At 40.6% G+C, this 23,805-nt stretch overlaps 1 protein-coding gene across 3 annotated transcripts in view; it reads right to left on the bottom strand.

The window, feature by feature from the left end:
• INTS6 (integrator complex subunit 6) overlaps window positions 1-17,572 on the bottom strand; it is a 40,765-nt gene extending 23,193 nt beyond the window's left edge. Inside the window, exons 1-5 of one of the 3 annotated variants that reach the window (XM_085060539.1) lie at window positions 17,470-17,572; window positions 16,989-17,150; window positions 16,656-16,733; window positions 15,773-15,922; window positions 378-467 (exon numbers count right to left, since the gene is read on the bottom strand). In XM_085060539.1, the coding sequence (XP_084916665.1) occupies window positions 378-467; window positions 15,773-15,922; window positions 16,656-16,733; window positions 16,989-17,099 (429 nt within the window). In that variant the 5' untranslated portion in view covers window positions 17,100-17,150; window positions 17,470-17,572. Of the gene's footprint in view, window positions 1-377; window positions 468-15,342; window positions 15,439-15,772; window positions 15,923-16,655; window positions 16,734-16,988; window positions 17,434-17,469 lie in introns of those variants that run through there. The other 2 variants (XM_085060547.1, XM_085060555.1) reach the window with 2 other exon arrangements.
• Between the last annotated feature and the right edge of the window lie 6,233 nt (window positions 17,573-23,805).

A 23,805-nucleotide genomic window follows, 5' to 3' on the forward strand; every position in this document is an offset into this window, starting at 1 on the left:
GGGAAATCACTACATTAACTTGTGTCCGTACATAAAGAACTAATATCAAGACCAATTAAAGACACACATGCTTTATAGAAATCAATTTCTTCTCCTAACATATTTGAAAAGCCGTGAACACCCTAGACAGAAATAGCAAACTCATTCAACTAAACAAACAATTGTACCGCAGTTTTCTATTACATAAGGTAAAGAAAGAGTTACTCATTTTTTTGTAGTGCTACCACATAAAACTACTTCAAATTAAAATCAAAACAAGCAAGTTTAAGCTGTTAATGAGCATTCTTCTGAGGAGTCACTTATGCTCCTACTGTAAACAGTACCTATGTTTAAACAATGTTTAGTACACACCACTGTAACCAGAGGTCAGATCTTACCTCTTCCTGTATCCCACTGGTAGTAGTTAATTTACTTCCATCAGTCACTGTTATAATTATTGCTGGCTCCAGAAAAAAGGGGTTTCGTCCCTATGGGAAAAAAAGGAGTTTTACTTAACAATGTAACAAACTCTGTTCTGTTATTAAATAGCCACTGATACCCACCAACAAAACAATGAAGCCTGAGTTATTTATTCTCATGTACCACATAGTACAGCACAATGGGTTTCTGAGCTTTTTTACAGTCAGACCATGGAAAGCTAGACATTTAGCATGTGTTCAGTGAATGCATACAGAAACACAGCAAAAATGGTTAGCATAGGACTTCATGAATAATCCTTGCTGAAATATTCTGACAAGCTAGCAGCTGCCTAGAGAAGCAACTGTCTTCTCAAAAGGTACTTTCAATTCCCCTTATTCCAGGGTTGAGTTTGTGTGATTTAATTATTCTGTGTCCAAGTAAAGTATTTGCGTACTATCTTGAGATCATGACCCCTGGGTTAAGAACTAACACTGCATACTAAGACTGATATAAATAGCAGCCATTCCATTCTGATCAAACTGGTTCAACATGCATGCAAAATTTATTTCAGAAACAAAAACATGAAAAGTAGATAAATTTTCTAAATCAATTATTTAAGACAGAAACATATACAAGGCAAGATATTCTAGGTTCCCACCAAGACACACAGCTAGCCTAGCTATATCAAAAACTTGATGTCAGTTACTGGTATTTCCTTTATCTACTACAAGTATTCTAGGAGCCTTCTGTGCCTCCTGAAAAAGAATTCCAAAGTATTCCATGCACATGTCAACTCCAAGCTCAGGTAACACATTTCACTCTAGCTAGGGTTAATAATGGACTGAATAAAAGTCACCACAAGGCTTTATTCAATAGGTCCTATTCTCCATCTCTTGCTCATCTCAAGGCCTTGTTTTTCTTCTTTAGGAAACAAAGAAAAATGTAAATAAACCCACAGCCTAATTCTGCTTATAATGACAAACTATCTCAGGAATGCTTATGGTTTACTCTAAAAATATGGGGAGAGAACTCATAGGTTTTAAAAGACCTTTTATATCCATTTTTAGAACCCATTAAATATAAAGGATCATCTATTGAGTTTGTGCTTCAAACAAGTATTATTCAACAATTTGAAATATATTTGGTGAAGGCTATCCAGTTTGATTACTGTGGTAGCACCACATTTATAGTGGTAAATATTTTCTCAAACCTTAGTGAAAAAAGATTAAAAATTCCTTTTCAAATAGCATACCATTACTACAAAAAATAAGCAAAAATCAAATTAAAACAAAGATCCATCTCTCCCATGAAAGCCAAGCTACTTCATAATTCAATTTAAACAATTACTCAGAAGAATTTGAAGAACTCTCAAAACACTCAATTTTAATTAAAATAATTTCCTAAGAATATTTAGCCTTATTTAATTCTTAACAGTTACAGTATGATTTTCTGCCAACTAATATTTTACAACTGCAAAACATGAGCTGGAAGCTAATTACATTGCACTGAAATAATATAGAAAGCAGGGTTTGTAACTAGATATTATTCTCATGAATACTGACCATAAACATACTTGAACCCTGTTGTTAATAAATTATTGTAAAAAGAAATTGACAACTGATAAAAGTAACATTTTAGATTTAGAATGTCATAAGCAATGCTCTTTTAATAGTCTAGTACAATTTGAAATACAAGTATTAAAATTTTAATCTGACAACACCTTTTACCTGGATATCCTCATTATCTTTAAAAACTTTTTTTCATTCTTTAACTATACTTTGTCTCAATTTTATCCATCTAAAGTTTAAGCCTTAAACAGCTTGGTCTTAGAATAATTATGAAATTATAAGGAAGGAAACAAGAGTTGTTAAGCCTGAGCTCCCAAGGAAACATTTATGAGGGAAAAATGTCATCTTGAGTCGACTTTTTATAATTTCACAAGCATTTTACCTATACAAAGGATGGTCACTGACATACTAAGGATTGATTTGTGTTCAGAAACATAATTAAAATGTATCAAGAAAGAATTTCAGCAAAAACGCCTATTATTGAGATTTACTATTTTTGACTAAAAATTTCCATGTCATTAATTTTTAAAGACCACCACTGACTCTTCTGACCCTGCTCCTCACCTTAGTTATACAGAGGTATTCAAAACTAGTATCAAGTCAAGTACTCCACTAAAATCCCCTTTTATTTAAGCTCTCAACAGGCAGGCATCACAAAATTAAATTCCAGAAGACTTACCAATTTTTAACTAAACTGCAGCCATTTTGTCAATGATTGGTTGAGAACTTCATTTCAATCTAATTAATCTAATTCTACAGTAATCAAATTACTTTCTATTTTTCTTACCCTAGAAATACACTTAAAAAAACCCCCAAAAACCTTGGCATTTACACATCTCAGAAATATCATATTCTTCAAAATACATAGCAATACCATTGACTGTAAATGTCCACATAATTAATTCAGTCCAGCCTAATTATTTTGGATATGCAGACAAACCGTGAGTAACAGTGTACACTACCACCTCTTTGACAGCTTACAGGTATGCTGCAGTGCACTGGAAAGCATCTCAGGATGACAAGGTATAAATAATAAGCCTGCTTACAACTTACTCTGAAAACTAGTTAACCAGCATGACATTTCATTTATATCAGAAGCAAATTCTTTTCAGCACACTGCTTTCTGAAAGTGTGTTAAAAAGTAGCAGTGGTGAAAAAAAGGAAAAAGCATCTAAGGTTTTAATGGCTGATCATCCTGTAACAAGGATGATTCTTTCATTCACCTACAATCTAAATTTTTAAGGACAGATACGCAGCAAGACAACAAAAAACCCCACAGACCTCTTTAGGAAACAAAGTTACTTAAAACTCAGTGTCAATAAAAGCGAAAGCTTGCTTGGCAAAAAAGGAACAAGCAACAGATTCAAAGGCTTTAAACTAACTTATCTGTTACACAACACTTCCATTTGAACAACTTGACAGGTGCATGACTGCTCCAAAACACAAAGCAACTCAGTTGTGTTGGTTGCCCTTTCCTTGGTCTCCAGCTGAAGCAGTTCTGTGCTCAGATATCACATAAATATGAAGCACCACTGAACTCCAGACCACTCACAAGGGAGTCACAGTATGAGGCATCCCATGCTATTCCAGCTTGTGTGATGCTCTCAGAGGAAGCCTCACATCAAGCCAGGAGTGTATCAAATTATCAAGACACATTATTGACTGGTTAAGGCCCTCACAACTAAAAATTCACTTCCACTGGCAAATAAGCTTAGCATCAAGTTTCAGCGTGACTAATTAATACACACATGACTTTTTCCCCCTTCTTCCAAGAGTAGAGGTAAAGCAGGTGAAGAGCTATTGTGACCTTTATATATGCAAGTATACAATATCATACATGCAGGAAGAGAAGACTGATTTAAGACTACAGTTATCTCAAACCACACATTTAAATATTCATTTCAGAGTCAGAAATGATGAAAAACTGAAGAAATTATGAGGTAGAAATGTGACCAAAACACACCAAATCAGAGACTAAAAATGACACAAACAAGAAGCAACTTCTACAAAAATAAGTATTTGGTAGTACAGAAACTTCATGCCCAAGAAAGGTTGGAAGCTGAAAATAGACATGAACTAAAATAATGTGCATATTTTTAACAGACCACTAGGAACTAGAAAAAATGCATTCTGAGATCACGACAAATGTCTAGGAGGTACACTTTCATTTCAGTAAATCACAAAACTCAGCAAGTTGTATTGCACATCTATCTCCCATTATATTATCTCAGCAGAGCCTGTTCATTTTCACAAGTATCAGCCCCAACTGCCAGTAAATTTAGACATCTGACCAGGAAATACAAAAGTGCAATATCAATTTTTGAATTCAATCTTGGGTTTTTTTAGAATTTAGAAGGTCAAGAGTCTCATAAATGCTCATGAGAATCCGTGAGCAACCATTGTTCAAAAACAATAGCTTAAAATGAACTCTAAAAGTCAGAATGACAGAAAAGTTATTCGCTTCAAAGCTATTTTTTAACTGATAAACAACTCTAAAAAAACCCCAAAACACTAGGCTTAAACTTCAAACTAAAACAGATGGTCCAAATCCATCATGGTTTTAATTTTTTGTTTCTTAGAAGCTTCGGTTACGCTTTAGCAAAATTATGAAATGTCTAAGACATTAGCATTTATTAGAGACTTTCCCCTTCATTGCTCAAGGCAGAACACTATCAGTCAAGTACACAGAGGTATTTAACAATTGTTCTGATCATCAGTTACACAAGAACTACAGCATCTTGCGCAGCTTCTTACTTGTCCCACTCACATTTGCAGCAGCTTTGACTATTTTCTATTATCCCCACAGAACTAATCAATATAGTTGGGAAGTCCTAAAGAAACAATTGTATTTTATGCTTTCACACAATTGTTTCCCAAGTCACACAGTTAAACACACTGGCATCACAACACTATTTTAGTCAATTTGCACCTGGCAATTAAACTTCCTTTGCCTCTAAGGATTTTCAAATGTATGTAACACACCACAATCATGCACATACATGTCATTCACTAAAGTACTAGGGAATTAATATGCTTTCAGCTTGGGTAAATTAGTAAATTCTTTCCTATTACTTGATAAGAAGCAAAATGTCTCTAAATAGAAGTTTTTCCCAGATGAAGCTACTCTGAATATCACCTAATTAATATCTAGCACAAACACACTACGAAACTTTGATCTATCAGAACACAAGGAAGAATATGCTGGGGGTGGGGGAAAGCAAGAAGGGCAGTCCAATTTACCACAATATCTGCTTTGATAAATCTGACTTCTCACAGGATATGCCATAAGAGCACCATAATTCTGTGGCCAGACTGAAAAATACATCGACTCTAAACTCCATCGTGGTGTTATTTAAGTGATTGAAGCTGCATGATAAAAATAACTTTGAAACTGTATTTATCTACTATGGCTGTTTTAGAATTGAAATTCATTCCTTGAAGTGAAGCACCTCAGTGTCAGAGAAACTTCTGTGCTTTCAGCCTGAATGAGTAAGAGCTGAAGAACATACTGGAATTCTGTACAGGCTTAAGACCTGACAAGACGGACTTCATGCCCAAAGAAATTTGCTAACTCATCTGTCTTGCTGTCCATAAAGATTTCAATATGTTCCCCTTAATGCTGTTGATTATTCAATATATAATACAGTTTTGCAGTGGTAGCAATTCTGTCTTAGTAGGAGATCACATATTTGTACAGCTGATGTATTCCAAGATCACTTTCAGAAGTCACAGAAGAAAATTCAATGAGAGCTACACCAACCAGTTTGAGTTTCACACAGCAGAAGCGTTTCGAAATATCTTAAGAAGATTTAAATTCATAAAGTAAATTTTAATACAAACCAGAAATCTCCCTTGATGCTTGATTAATGACAAAGATAACAACATCAGCCACAAAGAGGAATCTTATGAAACAAGCCTAATGAAAGCCCCATTCCAGAAATCACAGTCTCCACAAAAAAATGCCCAATGTTTTTCTGAAAGGGCTGCAGGGCAGCAGGATGACTCTTACTATCAGAGCTAGTCCACACACAGCTGCAGTATGAACAAGCATTCCCTGTCATAATACTGAAATCTTTTAGCACTCCCTGCAGTACCCAAGATTGGATTTGTGCTCTGCCTTCCCTTCATGCTAGGCAGTTGGGATTACTACCTCACCCACAGATAGGTTTCAGAAAGAACACAGGTAAATTAATCACCTGTTAAAGATCATTTGAGAGATCCCCTTAGTACAACCAAAAGAAGAGAACTCTGCATCTTAAGGGGCAAATGACTGCTATCAGAAATGCAGGGAATACCAAAGTATGGTCCTCAATAGTCCCAAGAGCCATAAGGACCTAGTTATCTGTAAATATAATATACACTCCAAGGGTGAGTCAAAAACCTCACATCTCTTCAACACAGGGATGAGGGAAAGAAACATGTTTGACAAATGCTGAAGGAGTCTTGACTGAGCCTATGCCAGTAACTGCACTATGAAAAGACCAACTTTCAACACAACAACTGATTCTCCCAAATTAGAACTCCCATGGGTTTTGCTGCAGTTTCACCTGCATAAAAGCAACACTTACAAACTGATATTCGGCCAGAATAGCCTATCAGAGAGTACCTCACCTACATAAACTTGTATTTTACTTTGTAATTGGAACACCAGCCAGCAGAGGGGGCAGAAGCTAAAAAAAAAAAAGTCTATCCTCATATGAAGTGATTTGAATAACAAGATAAACCTGAGGCACGTTCTGTTTGCATATTACCTCAACACACAAACACAGGTTGATACTTCCTTTCTAAAACTATATACCTAAAAACCCCAACTGTATTTGTGTAAGTACAAATAAGAAGTATTCCATCACTGAACTCTAATCTCTTAATCTATGTTTAATCCAACAGTTGGTTCATGGTTTCTAGACACCATGAAAGCACATACTATCATTCCACTTCTCCCTTTTTTTGCTGCAGACTGCCCATCTTTGGAAGGCTCAGCCACAAACATTAAACTGTATTACAGACACATTTCCTTTGCCTTTGGAGCTAACACCATCTCCCCCCACCCCCACCAAGTTTTCTATCTCAAATTATTTTTTATTTTGGAGAAGACCTTAAAAACAGAGTTTTCAGAAAGCTGCTAGAATTTATCAAGGTCTGAACCCATGCTTCCATTAACTCACTATCTTTCCCCCATTCCCCCCCCAAAAATGGAAACTGATGTTCAAGCAGTAATGATTTCTCCTGCACACATTCACACTCTAAAAGTCAACAGCAACAATTTTACAGTAAGGATGGCTACTAAAAAAGATCTTTCCTCCATGAGGTGAGAATACAAAACCTAAATTCAGCTGTCCTTCTCTATGAACTACAGCAAGGTTATTGTAGGCAAATTAACTTCTCACGTTCCAGACAATTCTTTATTTAACTACATAACAAATACCTAAGAGTTACTACAATGCCCAAGACATGGGCTAACCACAGTTTCTTATTTGGAATACTTATGTAGGATTACAAGGCAGTTAGATGGTTTCTGTTTCATTCCTTACTGGCACTACAGATCAGCAGTAGATTAAATAATTTTTGCACACAGAGTGTTTGCACACACATAGGTTTGGTGGTATGAAGCTCTCTGTTTTTCAGGCAACCTGAAAAATTAGGCTGCAGACTTAAATTTTAAAAAAATTAAAGAAAAATAAGTCAGCAAAAGGCTTTCAAAGCAGAACACAACTGCAACAGCAGACATTTCCTAAAGCTGAACCAGAGATCAAACTCCTCAGCACATCAGTAACAGAACTAAGTGAGAATTCTTGAAACAACTGTTATGTCCGTAACACAGGCTACCTAAGTTTAATTTAAGAAAATGAAATTTAAGGTATTGAGGAAAATAAACAGGATGAAAGCAAGTCATTTGCTCCTTGGTATTTTGGACCAAAGCATTATCTCCAAATTTTTTTTAAAATAGCCATTTATGACTTCAATTAACTACTGAACCTCCAAACATGTCATCTTATACTAGCCATGTCCAGTCAAAGCTGTACAGCAAAAATCAAAAATCCAGTCAGATATCACTTCTATAATTAGAAATGCTAGAGACAAAACAGCTAGCTCAATTGCAAAAGAGACATCAAATCCATTTTCAAAAACAAAGTCACAGAAATATATCTAAGCGTATCAGCTGCTTGCTTTGCTAAAGCTTGCAAGTTTGTGTTCTATAGGCAATGATTTCATTGCATATCCATCCTGAAACATGCCACAAGAAAATTCTCTATGCTTAGTATCTTTATAGATGCTCATAACTTTACACATTCTGGGTTTCCAAGTCTAGCACTGAATGTACCGCTTAAAGACTAATTGCGCAACTTCAGTCATTTTGGAATTCTCTCAAAAAGTTTGTGCCAAGAACAAAACCAAAACTAACAGCAAGAAAACAAAAAAAAAAAAAGGCAACTCAAAGCAGCCTGAAAAGCAGTTTCAATGCAAGAACTGATCATTTTGGAATACGAAATCCCCATATTGAATAGTACACATGTGAAAACAGAAGGCATGTGTCAAGGAAGCAGTTTAAGACTCTGTTCATGTTGAACAATAAAAGAATGATGAATACATAGTAGGATTTACTAAGACATCAAACGTAAAACCTCAAGATACTTTCACGTCTTCACATGCCTAAGTCAGAGAGGTCCCAACATTACTAAGTCAGTTTCAAAAATCACAGGTTAGTATATAGGCTTGTCCTGTTTCTTTCATTTAAGAACAAATTTAATTGAGTTTTAAATATCACATTATGTAAGTGATAATTTCTTGATTAACTTGTAAGTGTTCCAGTTTAGATGAGGTCCTTGGTAAGTTTCAAAAACAATTCAGTCCTTCAATCTCTCACAATTATGTGACAGTTTAAAAAGAAAAGCAAAAGGTGAATAGAACAGAATTCCAGCAAGTAACTAAACAGTGACAAGCCACATTGAAATGAGGAACAAAAGGCCACTAACATTTGAAACACTTAAGTTCAGATGTGACAGATATATGATAATCTTAAATTAAATGAACATCTAAGCAAAAAAATTAACTGTGATCACAATTTGTATCTTATTTTTAAGGTAATGGGAATTCTAACATCTAGAAAAATATGCACCTTATCAATTAGAGATTAATAAATGAATCACTACTGGAATCATCTGAAATTGGATAATCAGCCAGTAAGTTACAGGAGTTTTCAAAGTTGAGTGAACATGGTACATGCAAGCAGCTAAAAATAGGTTATATTTGAACCTTTATAAATTTTTTCTAAGAAATATAAAGGACCAATCCATACCAAACGTAACTTTAAAGTCAGCCCCAAAGACTCTGAGTTTAAGATGATTTTGGTTTTATTTCCTAAAAATATTTCTGAATGTTTTAGTCCAAAAATAACTGACCTTGCCAAGCCCTGGATCAAATCCCTAATTACAGCAGCCTTTCTGCTTCACAGCAGTGACTTTACATAGCTTTTTCTGGCTCAGTCAGTGCAATTCACAGTGCTAAGCCAGGCCTCTGTTCTCCCTATACTGGAGAAGGGTAATGAGTCCTACAGCTGCCAGCACACAAAACAGGGGGGGAAAAACCTAACCAAAAAACACACCACCAAGAAAAGACAGACTTGGATACAAAAATCTCCCCACATTTTTGGGGGCTACTAATCCAGAGTACTGACAAGCTGACTGAAAGTAGCTTACAGACCTATGAACACAGTAACTTCCCCAAGATTCCCCCTCAATTCCCTCCCAGAGTTTATCATGACAAGAGGAGAAGTAACTTAGCTGTTTTAAACCACTACAGTTCACAGTCCAGTGTATTAATCTCACTGACCAACCACTGATTTACTTTACTACATGAAGTCACAACTTGAAGCAAGGTTGGCACAACTATGAACACTCGAGAGGCCACAAGTTCCAGAGCATCCAGGTTAAGCATGCCTTACATAAAGATGAATACCATCAAGTTGGCATTCTGGGATTCAAAGCTTGAAGGGCAGAATTGCTCCAAGAGAGATGGCCACTTTTCACTCATTTTGTATACTGAGCATCAGAAAAGAGTATCAGTGCCCTATATTGAGTCAAATGACATACTCTGGATTTGTTCAATGTAGCTTGACAAAATGCACAGTGTATACAGATAATTTATCCTAAAACAATTAACATGTTATGGCACTGCGCCTTCCAAATCAAATTTGTTTAAATACTGAGCACTTCAAGATTCAAAGTGGTCAAAGTGCATTCAGAACATGACGAAGTATTTTCTTTCTGCTACTGGAACAGATTGATGAGATTGTTTTCACTAGAAAAAATAAAGTACTTCATGTAAGGCTGTTTCAAATTCTTTAAAAATATACTGGATTGGAACTAGACAAGTGATTTTAAAAATACTTAAGATTTTTGCTGAACTTTGTTGTGCTGGGAGGGCTCAAGGGTAAGCAGTTACTCCTCACACTGTGAAAAAACACTTCAACAGTGCCCGCTGTAGTTCTTACTAGAGGATATACTGAAACGAAACTAACTAAAAAGTTCAAAGTTGGCACGTTGAAAGGTTACAGCCTGAGAAGTAAAAACTCAAACTAATATGCTTAATTTCATCATGCAGCAGATGAGAATGATTGATTTCACCAGCACTTCACATACAGATCTTTGACATTAGCAGGCATATAGGCGTGTTAAATCCATTGCTATTCCAGAAAAGAAACAGAAGAAAGCCTCTCATATTTCTGCCATTATCATGCTTACACTTGTGATATTATTACTGTCTGAAATTCTCCCATTTGTTTTTCTTGGGGAAGGGGGGGGGGCAAAAAAAAAAAAAAAAAACAAAAAAACACAAGAGCTGCTCTCTAGAAGTGCAAACCTCTGCATCTATCAACATAGGAAGCAAACTGCATGTGCAAGTGTGCCAGCATGACAAAGCAGGAAATGCTAACCTAAACTTTGGTTCCAAATTTGGAGGCACACGTAGCACAGGCCAATTCAGTGCAGTGTTTATGATCCCACACTGCCAAGACAAAAAGGCTACTCAAAGGATTTTGACTTTTGAGAGCAAGGAAATCCAGTAACAATCCTCAAAAGTCTCTTGGGAAAATAAAACTACTCAACTTAATGAAAACAGAACATATCACTGCAAAAGCATAATGTAGTCCATGTTAGGGCACAGCATTTCACACGTGTGATTGTTGTGGGTTTTATAAGCCCAGGAGATCCTAAACACAGACAAGTGTATAAGCAAGTAGTCAGCCTAGAATGTGACTTAAAGCTGTCTTGTGCCCACAAGTATGATTAAACTTTACCTCCTAGGTGTGCTATTTACCTGTAGCTGGAATACTACAGTATTTAAGCCATTATGGCAAAGCAGGCTGAACTCTACAGACCAATGCCAAATTTCACTGTGGGAACGCATCAGCAGTTCTGCTACTGTAGCTATAAACAGGTCAAAACATATATTCAGAGAAAACTATGAAGTAGCAGCAAACCCAAGATTGGATTGTTTTATGGTCATACATGGCATGAATCAAACACTTCAAAAAAACTTAAATTATTTTAAAGCAATGGAGGATACCTTCCAATTTCCAGGTCAGAAATAGGTCGTTCCAGCTCTGAGTGTATTTTTAAGTTCCCAAAATATTCTTAATCAGTTGAATTCCATTTGGATTTTAGTTTTTCTCAAAATTTCTTAGTTATGCTTTTGTTTATACGTGAAATGCACCACAGAAAATAAGCCTTTCACCAAGACTGTACACAGACTGGTAAATCACCCAAACAGTGTTTCTTGTACTAATCTAAATCTATACAGCATCTTATTCATCATTGTGAAAGAAAAATACCTATTCTAAGTCCACTTGTATTAGACACATTATAGTTGACTTTTCTGTTTCCAAACAACATAGTTAGCATGTGCTTTTGTTACATCAGATTTGTTTAAAAGTCAAACTCATCTCTAAGCCAATTATGCCACAGCTCTAATAATTACAATAATGAAAAATATGAGCAAAATACTCTAGTGAGATTACAAAAACCACATAGAAAGCTTGTATTATTGAAAAGCACTCTTTCTATATGCAGTATTAAAGCAATTTCATCCTGAAAAAGTTTGTAAAAATACTTTGAAATGTCAACTCAACCACTCTGAAACCTGCTCAGTTAAGTGTATTGTACACTCTCAAACCCTATTCTATGCAATACTGCTGAAAAAACAGGAGACCATCATGTCACAAATAACAGGCAATGTGAAACACATGGGGTAGCATAAAAATCAGAGTTTTAGCAACTTCAAACATCTATTGGATTCCAGTTTTGGTAGTGCTCTGTTGCTCCTTTGCATGTGAGTATGCAAACACCATTGATACATATTTTACCTACCTCAGATTCAGTGCTTAGTCTTACAAATCCCACTACCAACCACAAATAACTGAGGTTGATGGTTCATTTCAACCATTTGTTTACAGTTTTACTCTATTCTAACAGCAGCTACATTTTCAATGCTTTCTGTTTCTACAAAAATACTTCTGTCTTGAACTCTTCTATCAACTACAACAAAGTGCATCTTTCCTACACTCAAAACTATTTGGTTGAATTGTGACTACCCATGTCCAGCTGAATAAGCCATAGTTACAAGACCTAAGAGCATATTTCAAGAGGACAAAAAAACAGCCAGCAAAAGGCTTGGTATTTCAGACTACCCCAAACAATGGGGAAGTTGAACTGGAGAAAATAAGAAGTAATTTACCTAAGTGTAAACTGGGCTAATGTACATTTTCTGTGATTTGACAGTAAACCCTTACTGAACTTGGTGTGTTTAAACTGCTTTCTTCCTGAAGACATCCAAATCTTGGATTTTTTCCTAAGCTCTCCCTAAAAACGCAGAAGGTGAAACAGATCGCTATTTTTAGCAAACGCTAAAACCTGACACCCTATTTGAAGGCTTATTCTTCTGCTATCATGATCATCACAAAGCATACTAAGGGGGGAAAATACTATTACTGGATTGAAGCAGTATAATACCGAATTGATCAATCTGAGAGTGCTGCAAAAGTTACAGGAACAGTCACCTTAAAACATGTGTACATTCCACAACTATTTTTTCTTGACAAAAGCCTTCAAAATAATTTGGTAATACAAAGCATTTATAAAGCCATACCATAGCATTTACAGCAGAAATAGCTTATGAAAAGATTTTCCAGGCTCTTGACAATCTGAGTGTGTTGACAGTGTCCTTTTAAGATCTAAATGTGAGATCCTGTAATCAGCTGATCACATGGCAACTCAGTCTTTATGAGTAACTAAGTTAGTACTCATTTGCTCAAAGAGTAGTATGCTAAACGCTCATAATAAAAATCCAAACATCAAAGTTGCAAGAAAGTAGGAAGCAAGAGATTCTCCCCAAACTCCAGAATGACCGTTCACCCATCATTCTTGTTCAGAAGGGCAGCTGATGGAGAACTCTGGTCAACTTTGAAAGAAATGAAGTATGAGTCACTCTGCCATTTAAACAAACAGTTCATACTCAGCAGGGGTATAAGACATCACACTGTTGGAGACATAACCAGACAATCCCATCAGGCTTGTATCATGTCTTGTCATTTGCATGTGTAAGAAAAGTCTGGTTTACAATTCATTTTTGTGTAACAAGTGGACCTTAGCAAGTATCTTAGAAGCTTGTCATTACACCAAAATACAAGTACAACTGTCAAAAGATTTTTAGCCAGAGAAATTTCCCGCAAAAGAAGACTAATAAAATTTCGGATTTTATTAGGTCACATAATACCACACCTAAGATGGTCTGAATGTTGCTTTTTTGTAAAATTATTTCCTCTTGCTCTGACATACTCAGTCTTCAAATATCTGCTTGCTATATTTCAGTTAACTACTATTTTGTGGTCTTAATATTTGCAGTTGCTTTAGAAAAAAGTTAATCAATGATTTATGCTCTGAGTGAAAATTATTTCAAATGCAACTGAGCATTCTGACCACTTTTATTTTCCTTAATTTTTATGTTTCTCATACCATGCATCATTAAATACCCATTTGTCTGGACTGAATTTTAGGTGGTAGACAAAAAAACAGGACGATGACAGGGTAAGATGGTTTTAAAGACCAATGTGAAGTTGAGGACAATTAGTTGCCCTAGATCCCATCCTGCAAATGCTGAAGGATCAGTTAAGTGTTGTGGAATTTGATTTATTTTTTAAAATTGCTGTTTTCATTAGAATAGCCAAAATGGGAACCTGTGACTTCAGCAGCCGGTGACCTGCCACTTGCAATACATTCGTCTGTTTTTGCAGATGCTAAAAACAGTTAGAATTTCTCTTTAGTCACCTGACTGCACATGTGAATACCTCTTCAACAGCCAGCTCCACATGTGGAATGGAGCAAAAATGTGTATAAGCAACGGTGGGTTCAAGCCCAGAGAGACTTACAACCAAAACAGATCAGACAAAGAAAAAGTCATTGCTTTGCAGACAAAAGAGCAGCTATTGCAGTAATGAACACTACTAGTGAGTCAAAACAGTCATGACAACTCAACTGCCCGCTTGAGTAGCTGAGTACAGCTGGTTCACTTAGAGGAAATTGACATGGGTTTAATTAGAATAATCAGTAGCAATGGAAAAGAGCAAATATTTTGTGTATGTGCCTACAAGGGTTAAGTGTTCAAGGAAGATTCACATAGCTCCTGTAACTAAACAAAAACACCAGAAAAATGGGAAAATTACATACAGATGTATGAAGACAGTGGATGGTAATAGAAAAAAAAACATGTGTGGAACTAGCATTTTAAAGTTTCACCACTAAACCATCATTCGAAAAACATTTAGGCTCACTTGATCATCTAGTGGCAAAGCCATACAATGCAGCATGACAAATTTCCTTCACAAGCAAACATGGCATGTTATCACAAACTCTGTTTAGACTGGAAAGGAGGGGGGGAAAAAAGGGGACTTATGTTCACAGCCACATTCCCATGTTAAATACTAAGAGCACTATTACATACTAATCCTCAGATAGTGGACAAAGCATTACATGAGAATAACAAACAAAAATGGGAGATTCAAGTTAGTATGTCCCATGTGAAAAGTACATGATACACTTGGCTCAACACTAGTAACATCCTTCAAATAAAACAAATCCAGGCTTTGATCCAGCACCAGAAAGAACTCTGTATGAGTCCTCACGCACACATTTAACCTACAACTTCTGTCTTTTAGCAGCTCATACTAATGAGCATGAGAATGCTGGCCACACCAAAAAGAAGTCCTGTTTTAAAGAGATAGTAGCAATAGAGAGATTAAAAAAGCACAGCTTCTCAAGGCTCTGATACAACAGGCAGGTTTATAAAAATACATGTATGCAGAGAAATGTTGTGGTAAACTCACTGGAAAGAAAGTGTTTTGAAAAAGTTGTGCTCCTTCCAGTACTTTTGGACATGCAGTGTTGTTAGAAAAATGGCTCATCTCCCAAACTGTTCAGCACTGTATAGAGAAAGCACAGTTTTCATAACCCTATCAGGCTCACCAGCTAAGGTACTGAACATAGATGTGACAAAAAATTTTGAATGGAGGTGGTCAACTTGGAGGCTACATCACAGCTTAAAAACTGAGGAATAACTGAAAAAAACAAAAAAAGTAGTTGGATACCAGGCTATAGTCACTGACTGTATTGCTTCAAGCTAGCTGAGCTCTGCTTACTTTTCAGGAAGCCCTCATATTGAACATTCCATGAAGATTTCACTTTGGACAACTATCTATTTGCTGCCTCTGGGAAGTTTGTGTTTTAAGATTTTCCACCTAGTAACAGTCAACCTACCTGCCCATAGTTGTCTATGCCAGTTACTAATCTATTTAAGTTTAATAAATCAAAAGCTGTCCTTAGGGACTGGCCAAGGGTCGTAAGTCCTTCAGCTTGAAGGTTTTTCAGTTCATTCATAAACGTTGCATGGTTTTCCTTCCAGCCAGCCTGCAAAGAGAAACGTGAGAAGACTTATTCTGCAGATATGAGTTTTGCTTTCCTGTTAGGCTACTAAGTGCCTTCCCTGCTGCATGCAGCTCACTACAAATGCTAACAAAACACCTCAGAAGTTAGTAGCATTTGATGTTGTTCCAAAAAGCCCAAAACAATGCACGTTTCTTAAACCTTAGAACTCCCCATTTATCAAACGAGTGTTTTTGCTTTGTTCCGCTGGACAAATTTCTGTGAGGACACCGGCGGCCCAAACCTTAGAGCTATTTAGATCACCCTCCAGGAGCCCTTCCCAGATGGAAGCCAACAACGCTGCGAAGCGACCTCCAACAGGTTCACCGTCCTGTGTCATGTGCACCCACCGCCCCCTTCCCCCGCGCCGTGCGCCCTCCCCCGCCGCGGCGGGGCCAGGGAAGTGCCGTCCCCTTCCGAGTCCGGGGCTCTCCGGGCTGAGGTCGCTCCTTCCCCCGGCTCGCCCCTTCCAAGTCGAACTCTCCTTGGAGTTGCTGTCACTTCTCCCAACTTGAATAAATATCCCCCACAGTTCATTGCTGCTCGCACACACCGCACAGGGGAAAAGCGTCGGCCATGTTGATGTCAGCGCCGCCGCCGCCGCCGGAGCCCGTGTGTGCCGCGCTCCCCGGACCGCCGGCAGCCGGGGCGAGGCGGGCGGGGGGCGGACGGGCCGGAAGGAGGCCGGGGAGGAGGAGGGGGGGCGAACGGGGGTTACCTTGATAGCGTAGGGAGGCTCCTCGAAAGTGACCAGCATGTACCTGTCTCCCCTGCTGGCCGGGTCCCGGGCTCGGAGCTGCGGCGCGGGGGACAAAGCAGAGGGTGAGCCGAGAGGCGGCGCCGCCGCCGGAGCCCCCCGGCTCGGCCGGCCCTCCCCTCCCTCCCTCCCCGCACACACACGCACTCTCTCGCTCTCTCTCTCCCTGCCGCCCGCCCTCGCCCCGCGCCCCCGGCCCAGGCAGCCCCCCGCTCCCTGCCGCCCCCTCCCCTCCCCGCGCAGTCACTCTCGCTCGCTCTCTCTCGCCTCCTCTCGCAAGGCAGAGCCCGGTACCTTCATGAAAGTCTCTACAGCGCCTTTGGCTATGTCCAGATAGGTGGTGCCCAGATGGGTGCGCTGGTTCATGGAGGCGGACGTGTCTATCAGGAAGAGTAAGATGGGCATAGTGCGGAGGGGCCGGCGGCCGGGCGGCTACATGGACAGCGGGCGGGGGTTCTGAGGGTAGAACCGTGGGGGGAGGTGAGGGGAAGAGGGGGAGAGAGAAAAGAGAAGACGGGGGACGGGAGAGGAGTAAGTGGCTGTGAGTGCTGTGCACGGGGAAGGGCGCCTCCCCGCTGCCCCTCTGCCGAGGCGGGGGGGAAGGGGGGGCAGCCCTGCCTGCCCTGCCCTCCTTTGTGTGAGGGGCCTGCTCAGCCCAACACAGGCTGGTTTATGAGGGAGAGGCGGATAGGGCTGCGCTGCTGGCTAACCGTCCCCCCACCACCACCTTCCTCCTCCACCGCCGCCCGCCCTCCCCTCCCCCTGTTGATGTTACTCAGAAGTTTCAGGCGGAGCAGCCGCGGCCCCGCCGCCCCGGCACTTTCTCGCTCTGACTGAGGCGCTTCCTCGCTCGCCGCCCGCTTTTAAGGCAGCCTGGGCAGGTCGGGCCCGCCCCTCTAGGACACGTCGCCGTCCCACGTGACAACATCCCGGCTCTACTATAGGCCCCCAGTGAGAACTTCATTAGCATATTCAAATGAAGGGGCGGGGCAAGAGCAGCCGCCGGGGGCGCGGGCGGCGGGGGCGCGCAGGCGCAGCCGCGGGCGGGGGGCGGCCGGCCGGGGGACACGGGGCAGGGCGGGGAGCGCTGGCCCTCGCACGGACGCGCGCCGTGGACGGGGATGTGGAGGGGCAGCGCGGGAGGGACAGACGGGGAGAGGGACCTGTCGCCGCCGTCCCTCTCTCTGAGCTATTTCGAGGGCTGCGGGGTGACGCGTCCCTCGGGGGCAGCGCCCTGCCCGACCCGCCCGCTCGGGGAGGGCGGCGGGGCGGCCCCGGGGGAGCGCCGGGCCGGGGCGGTGACTCCGGCGCTGGCGGTCTGTCGCCGCCGGGAGCGGCGGGTGAGTCACGGGGGAGGGAAGGAAGGAAGAAGGGAGGGAAGAGGGCGGGCGCTACCCCCCGCCCCGTCTCCGGGCGCCGCCGCTCTCCTTGAGGCTGCGGAAGGTGCTCACCTGCCCCCGCAGCGGGTCCTGTCCCCTCGCCGGGACGAAGGGGATGCTTTCGGGCCTCTGGGTGGCCTGTGCTACGGCCAGGTGCCAGCGCAGCCCTCAGGCCCGGGGGGCATCCAGGGAGCCCCGGCGGCCCCTGTGCCGAGGGAGCGGGGGATCGCTCCTCAGGGGAACTTCGGCTCCTGGCCGGCAGCACTGGGGTCGCCTGTCGTACCCACTGGGTTTCGGATGGAGAAAACGGTCTGGAACCATTTTGATGATGAATTCCCAGAGACATGGTCTGGCCTTTCACTCGATCCTTAGGGAAAAAAAAAAAGTACTGGCTAGCCTTAGCTATGACCTTTTTTCTTCCATACGGGCAGCGATTGCCACTAAGGTTTCTTTCATCCACGCTAACGCACTCCAAATTTACTTCTTATAAATCTTGTAATTATGGAGTGTTCCCAACTAATTAAAGACGAAGATCTCTGTGCTCAGGTTTTTTTGCGATTTGTTAGGTGTTTTGTTTTGCGGTTTTTTCCCCAGCAATTTAGTCTGCTGGTTTTGCTCTCATAGCCTTGGAGCAATAAGTCCAGAGCCATTTCTCAGCATAATCTGCTCAGGAGAATGCTCTGCTTCCTATCTGACTAATTTTTTTTTCCCCTGATCCAGCTGATGTGCTCCCACAGCTACTGCTCTAGGTTTGAAGCCACCGTGCTCCTTCCTTCTCCCAGGATAAAACTGGCAGTGCTCTGGCTTGATTCGTCTTGGTTTTCCATCAAGATTTCTGTCTTGTTAGACAAGAGTGGGTTTGGGCTTTTTTATTTTTAATTTTTTTTAAGACTAATGGAAGATCAGCATTCCTAGGAAGAGAGAGGGATAGAATCATATTTTCATTGCAAATTGGTATGCATTCTTATGCCTTCAAGCAGCTTAATTTGGCTTTCCTGTTGGAGCTGCACCTGTGACCTGTGCCATCCTTTCTCAGGCTTTGGGGTGAAATCAAGGGCACTTCCTTTCAGCCCAGTTTACTATTCAAGGCCACTAAAGTATCTCCAGTCTTAAGGACCCTGTGAGAGCTGGAAAGGAATCTTGGCAGTCAGTGCAGACCAAAATACAGCAACTTCTTTGGAAGTAACGTCTTTTCCTATGATTATTTCTCACTGTGGATTGTGTTGCTGGTGGTGAGAGTGGCCAAGCTCGTGTGCACCCAGTGGCTCGAGCTGCTTGTATCTTTCCAGCAGTTCTGTATTAGAGCTTTAGCAATGATGCTGGGTCTCATGACCTGCAGCAAGGCTGTTCTGGTACAGGTTCTACTGTTCGGTCTGAATCCCTGCTGTCAGAGGGAGCTAACCAGCAGTTGCTGCAGAGGCCACATTGCTGGGTTACCCTGGAATCCAGCTGCATGTCAATCCCACTTACACAGTAAAATATGTGGTCTATTGGAGAGGCTTGGTTCACAGTCATTTTCTCTCTACAGTGGTATTTTGGGGCACCTTCCTTCCTCTTGGCTCTCACAGATAGTTACAGGCATTTTCTACAGCTCCTAAGGTCAGCAAGACTGGCTGCTGGAAGAGGAGTAATTGTCTTCGTGAGGTGGTAGGATTCAAGTTGTAGGCTGCAGTGCTGCTTTAGCAAATCATGCCCTGGGATCAGTAACTTCATTTGGGAGTAATGTTGACTGAGTGTATGATGATGGCCTTTAAATTTTAAATTCCTTTTAAATTTTGGAGGTAGGCACATTGTTCAGACATGCCGTATTCTCTCCTGTTTGTATGTTGCTGATATTTCATTAACCGTCCTAATAAAACCAGCATTTCTTTTGCATGTCAAACATCATGTCTCTTCTTGGGGAACATCTGAAAAATGGGAAATTTCTAGAATGGTTTCTTTTCCAAAGTGCTGGAAGAGAAGCATTTTAGAGTCCTTGTCATACCAAGAAAATGTCATGTTGAAAGGCAGCCTGGGCCATGAAGACTTCGCATAAATCCCAGGATTATTTGGAATTTTTATGTTTTGTTGCCAGTAAATTAGGAGAGCTCAGAGAAAAAGACATGTTAATTAATAGTGGTAGAATCAGTTATGAACCAGCTTGAATTCTAAATCAGCTTTGAAAATTGGAAGCTGTAGGCCCACTGATTTTCTTGCCAATGCAAGAGCAAGGTGAAACCGAAGCAGCTGGCCCCACTCTACCCCTAGTTCCCTCAGCCCTCGTAATTATCACTGATGGAAGGCTCCTACAGATAAAATTTATACTCAGTTCCAATGGGATTTATACAAGGGAACTAATTTACTGTACTTTTCTGTATGTACTTGCTTTTTGCTGTTATCTTTGAGGCCATTTGGAGCATTCAGTCCTTCCCATTCCTGTGCATCTTAGATTAGATCCATATTGGACCCACTGTAGGGCAGAAACAAAGCTGGGCATGTGTTGTCTATGGTAGGCATTGGTACTTGTCTGCTGGGAGCAGGCCAATTTGGTTAATATTGAGAAAGATTCTTTAAAAGGCAGGTAATCAACTCAAGCCTTAAGTGTGCATCAGCCTCTTGATGTGAGAGTCATAATGGCTGGTACTGCCATCAGAGTCGCATTTCTAAATCTGTGTGGGAGATTGGCTGCAAAAGAACAAACCCCAGTGATATTAGTGCTTATGCTCATTACTGGCAGAGCTGACACAGCTGAGCAGGGAGAGAGAGCGAGGCTGTCACTGGAAACAGATGCATCTTTCTTGTCCTTTTTTTTTGTATGGTGTGCAAAGTGACACTGCATGCAAAGTCCAGATGAGCCAGTTCTACCTTTTCTCCTGAGTCAAGATGAATAATTTCAGCAAGCTTCTGGCTGGAGGAATACTCTTGCTGTCCTGATGATGCAAAAGATTCCACCTGTGTCCATATAGGTTTGCATTTCTTGTACATCTATGAGGAAGCATGAATGTATATGTATGTTTAAGAATATTTGTTTTCTCATCTTCAGAGAATGGGTATTGTCCATTTGGGGACAGATAAGATAATATTGAAAATGCAGATTTGCTTTAGAGTTGAATGCTAAGTCAATAAACCAAAAATGTAAGTGTGAAAATATACCTAAAAAACCCCATCATATGAAAAAAGCTGAAGAGCATTTTTCTATTATTTGCTGTTACTGTATTTTTCTTTAAATAGCTTCTTCTCCAAGTTGATGTTTGTGAGATTTTTGTTGTATTATCACATACTGTTAGCCTTATTTTGTCCTAAACTACATGCTTGAATGGAAGATGCTATGCTAATGACCTTCAAGCAGGTCTGAGAACTAAAATTGATAGTATAACTTCTTTTTTTTTTTAATTGTCTTTCTCCTCGACACAGAATTGTTTTTGCAAAGAATATTTCCAGATCTTAGTCAGTCTAGCTCCTAATGACACAGAAATTTTTCAGAGCTTCCTTAAGAGTATAATTCTGTAGCCTTTTAGATTGTCATTATTGTTCCCCCCCCACCAGTTAACAGTTCTGTTTTCCATTTCCTAATTTTATTCTACTGCATATCATTAAAATATCTCTTTATACAGCATTCTGAGTTTCAGTTTGTTATATTTTAATACTTGTGTGCTCTTTCTTTTAGTCTTTCTTTAGCCAAGTTCTGTGCATTTAAACTCGCTGTTTTCTACTGTTTTCTAGAAATAATTTTTTTTTTTACTTGTCTTTCATACATGCCAGCTTATATTGTTGGAGGGGTTGTTCTTCTCCTGTTGGGTTTTTTACTAGTTTCAATGCAGTGGGATTTGACCCTAATATTTTTTTCCTCTTTCTGAAATTCTTACCAAAGAAAAACTGATTTAATCATATAATTCAGGTATCTTAGGTAAACAAAAAACTTTTTTATGTATATTCTAGGACTTGAATGAGGATGCCTCTTTTTCCAAGATTTGCAGAGGCAGCTGCCTTCCTTTGAAACTAGCACCTTTTAGAAGTCTGTACTTTGGGTTCCATAGCACCAGAACACAGTGAAACTACATCCCTCGGCAGAACAATGACCTCTATAACAAGTGGCATTCTGGCTTCTCTTGGCTCATCTTCAAAAACAGCCTCTTTTTCATTGTCCATACATTGGGAAATCCAGAGGATAGCCTTTGAAGCTTCCTAGGGATTTTTGTATTCCCCACCACCCCTCCAGTCATCCAAATCCCTTGCTGTTTCCTGGCTTGGGAGTTGGAACCACAGTGTACCATCCAGGGGGAGAACAGCTAATGTGGAAATGCAAGGAAATGGATACAAAAGGAGTTTGATATAGCTTGTTTTCTAACTGTGCAGATTGAATGTGGGTACTGGGAAACTGAGTTCATGAGTATTTTGAAGTACTTAGGCACTTTGATGGAAATGCACAGTGAGATTATTTTCAGAAGAAAAAAACTGATTTCTTTGAGGTCATTTGGCTGTGACAGCACAATTCAGTTAATGATGGAGAGGTTGCAAGCACCTGAACAGAAGATAAGGAAGCTTTTGTCATTAAGTAAACTATGTTTGATACACACTTCGCCTTTACTATTACTGGTCTTAGATTGAAAGGTCTTCTAGAATATGACCTGTCTTCGTGTGTATTTAACAGAGCAAGACCTCTCCTATTTGGTACCATGAGAGACTATTAAATACAACATGGAAAAAGCTACTTAAACTTTTCAAAATTACAGTTGCAGTAAGGTAGCACACATGAGAATTCAAATAGATTTACACTTATTTAGCCTTCCTGGTGTGTCACATTGCTCCTTTCACTTAAGTTGGGGTTCTGGTCAAGTACAAAAGCCTGTCTCAGCTGTGGGCCTTTAATTTTATTCTTTGTCCTGAGTATCTCAGCTAGTGCATCAAGATCCAAAGGGAACATAAAACACCCTCTAGCATACAAATGCTAAGTCCACCCTTCCCTTCCCTTCCCTTCCCTTCCCTTCCCTTCCCTTCCCTTCCCTTCCCTTCCCTTCCCTTCCCTTCCCTTCCCTTCCCTTCCCTTCCCTTCCCTTCCCTTCCCTTCCCTTCCCTTCCCTTCCCTTCCCTTCCCTTCCCTTCCCTTCCCTTCCCTTCCCTTCCCTTCCCTTCCCTTCTTTTCCATCCTTGAGATGCTGGTAGCAGCCCATCTGATTACTGATACCACCAGAGTGCCCAGGGAAATACCAGTATAGACTTCTCAGCTTCCCACCAGTCCCCCAGGTCATGAACACAGCAGGAGTTTTCTGCACTCACTAAAACAACAGGTTTCAGGTGACTTTTGCTTGTTACGCCAGGGGGAAAAAAGTCTTCTCTTGCCAGAATGGCCAGAGATAATATATCTATTGAAAGCTTGAGAAAGATCGTTTGCAGCAATCTGCCATGGTTTTTGGGGTTAATGCATCCTCCACCTGTAAAAATGTTGCCATGCAGGCTTTTCTCAGGATGACAGGAACAGAACTGTGATACTCCTCTTCCACCACATCATTCTTTAATGATCTTTGGGGTGGTTGTTATGGCCCTTCCAGGGAAGCTTTCCTGGGGCATCGATGCCTTGCCTGTACCCGCTGACCTGAGCAATCCCCTGTCACTGTTCCAGCGATTGCTTTTGTTCGTTCCTCCAAGCATTCCTTCTTGCCTTCACTACCAAGTTTCATTAGCCTTGGAAATCATATCCTTCCTGAACTGCTGGACCCTCCCGCACATTTCATAGCATAGCAACGTAACTCCAT

This window comes from Lichenostomus cassidix, chromosome 1 (assembly GCF_008360975.1).
Source record: "Lichenostomus cassidix isolate B80296 chromosome 1, HeHo_3.0, whole genome shotgun sequence".
NCBI classification, from domain to species: Eukaryota; Metazoa; Chordata; class Aves; order Passeriformes; family Meliphagidae; genus Lichenostomus; species Lichenostomus cassidix.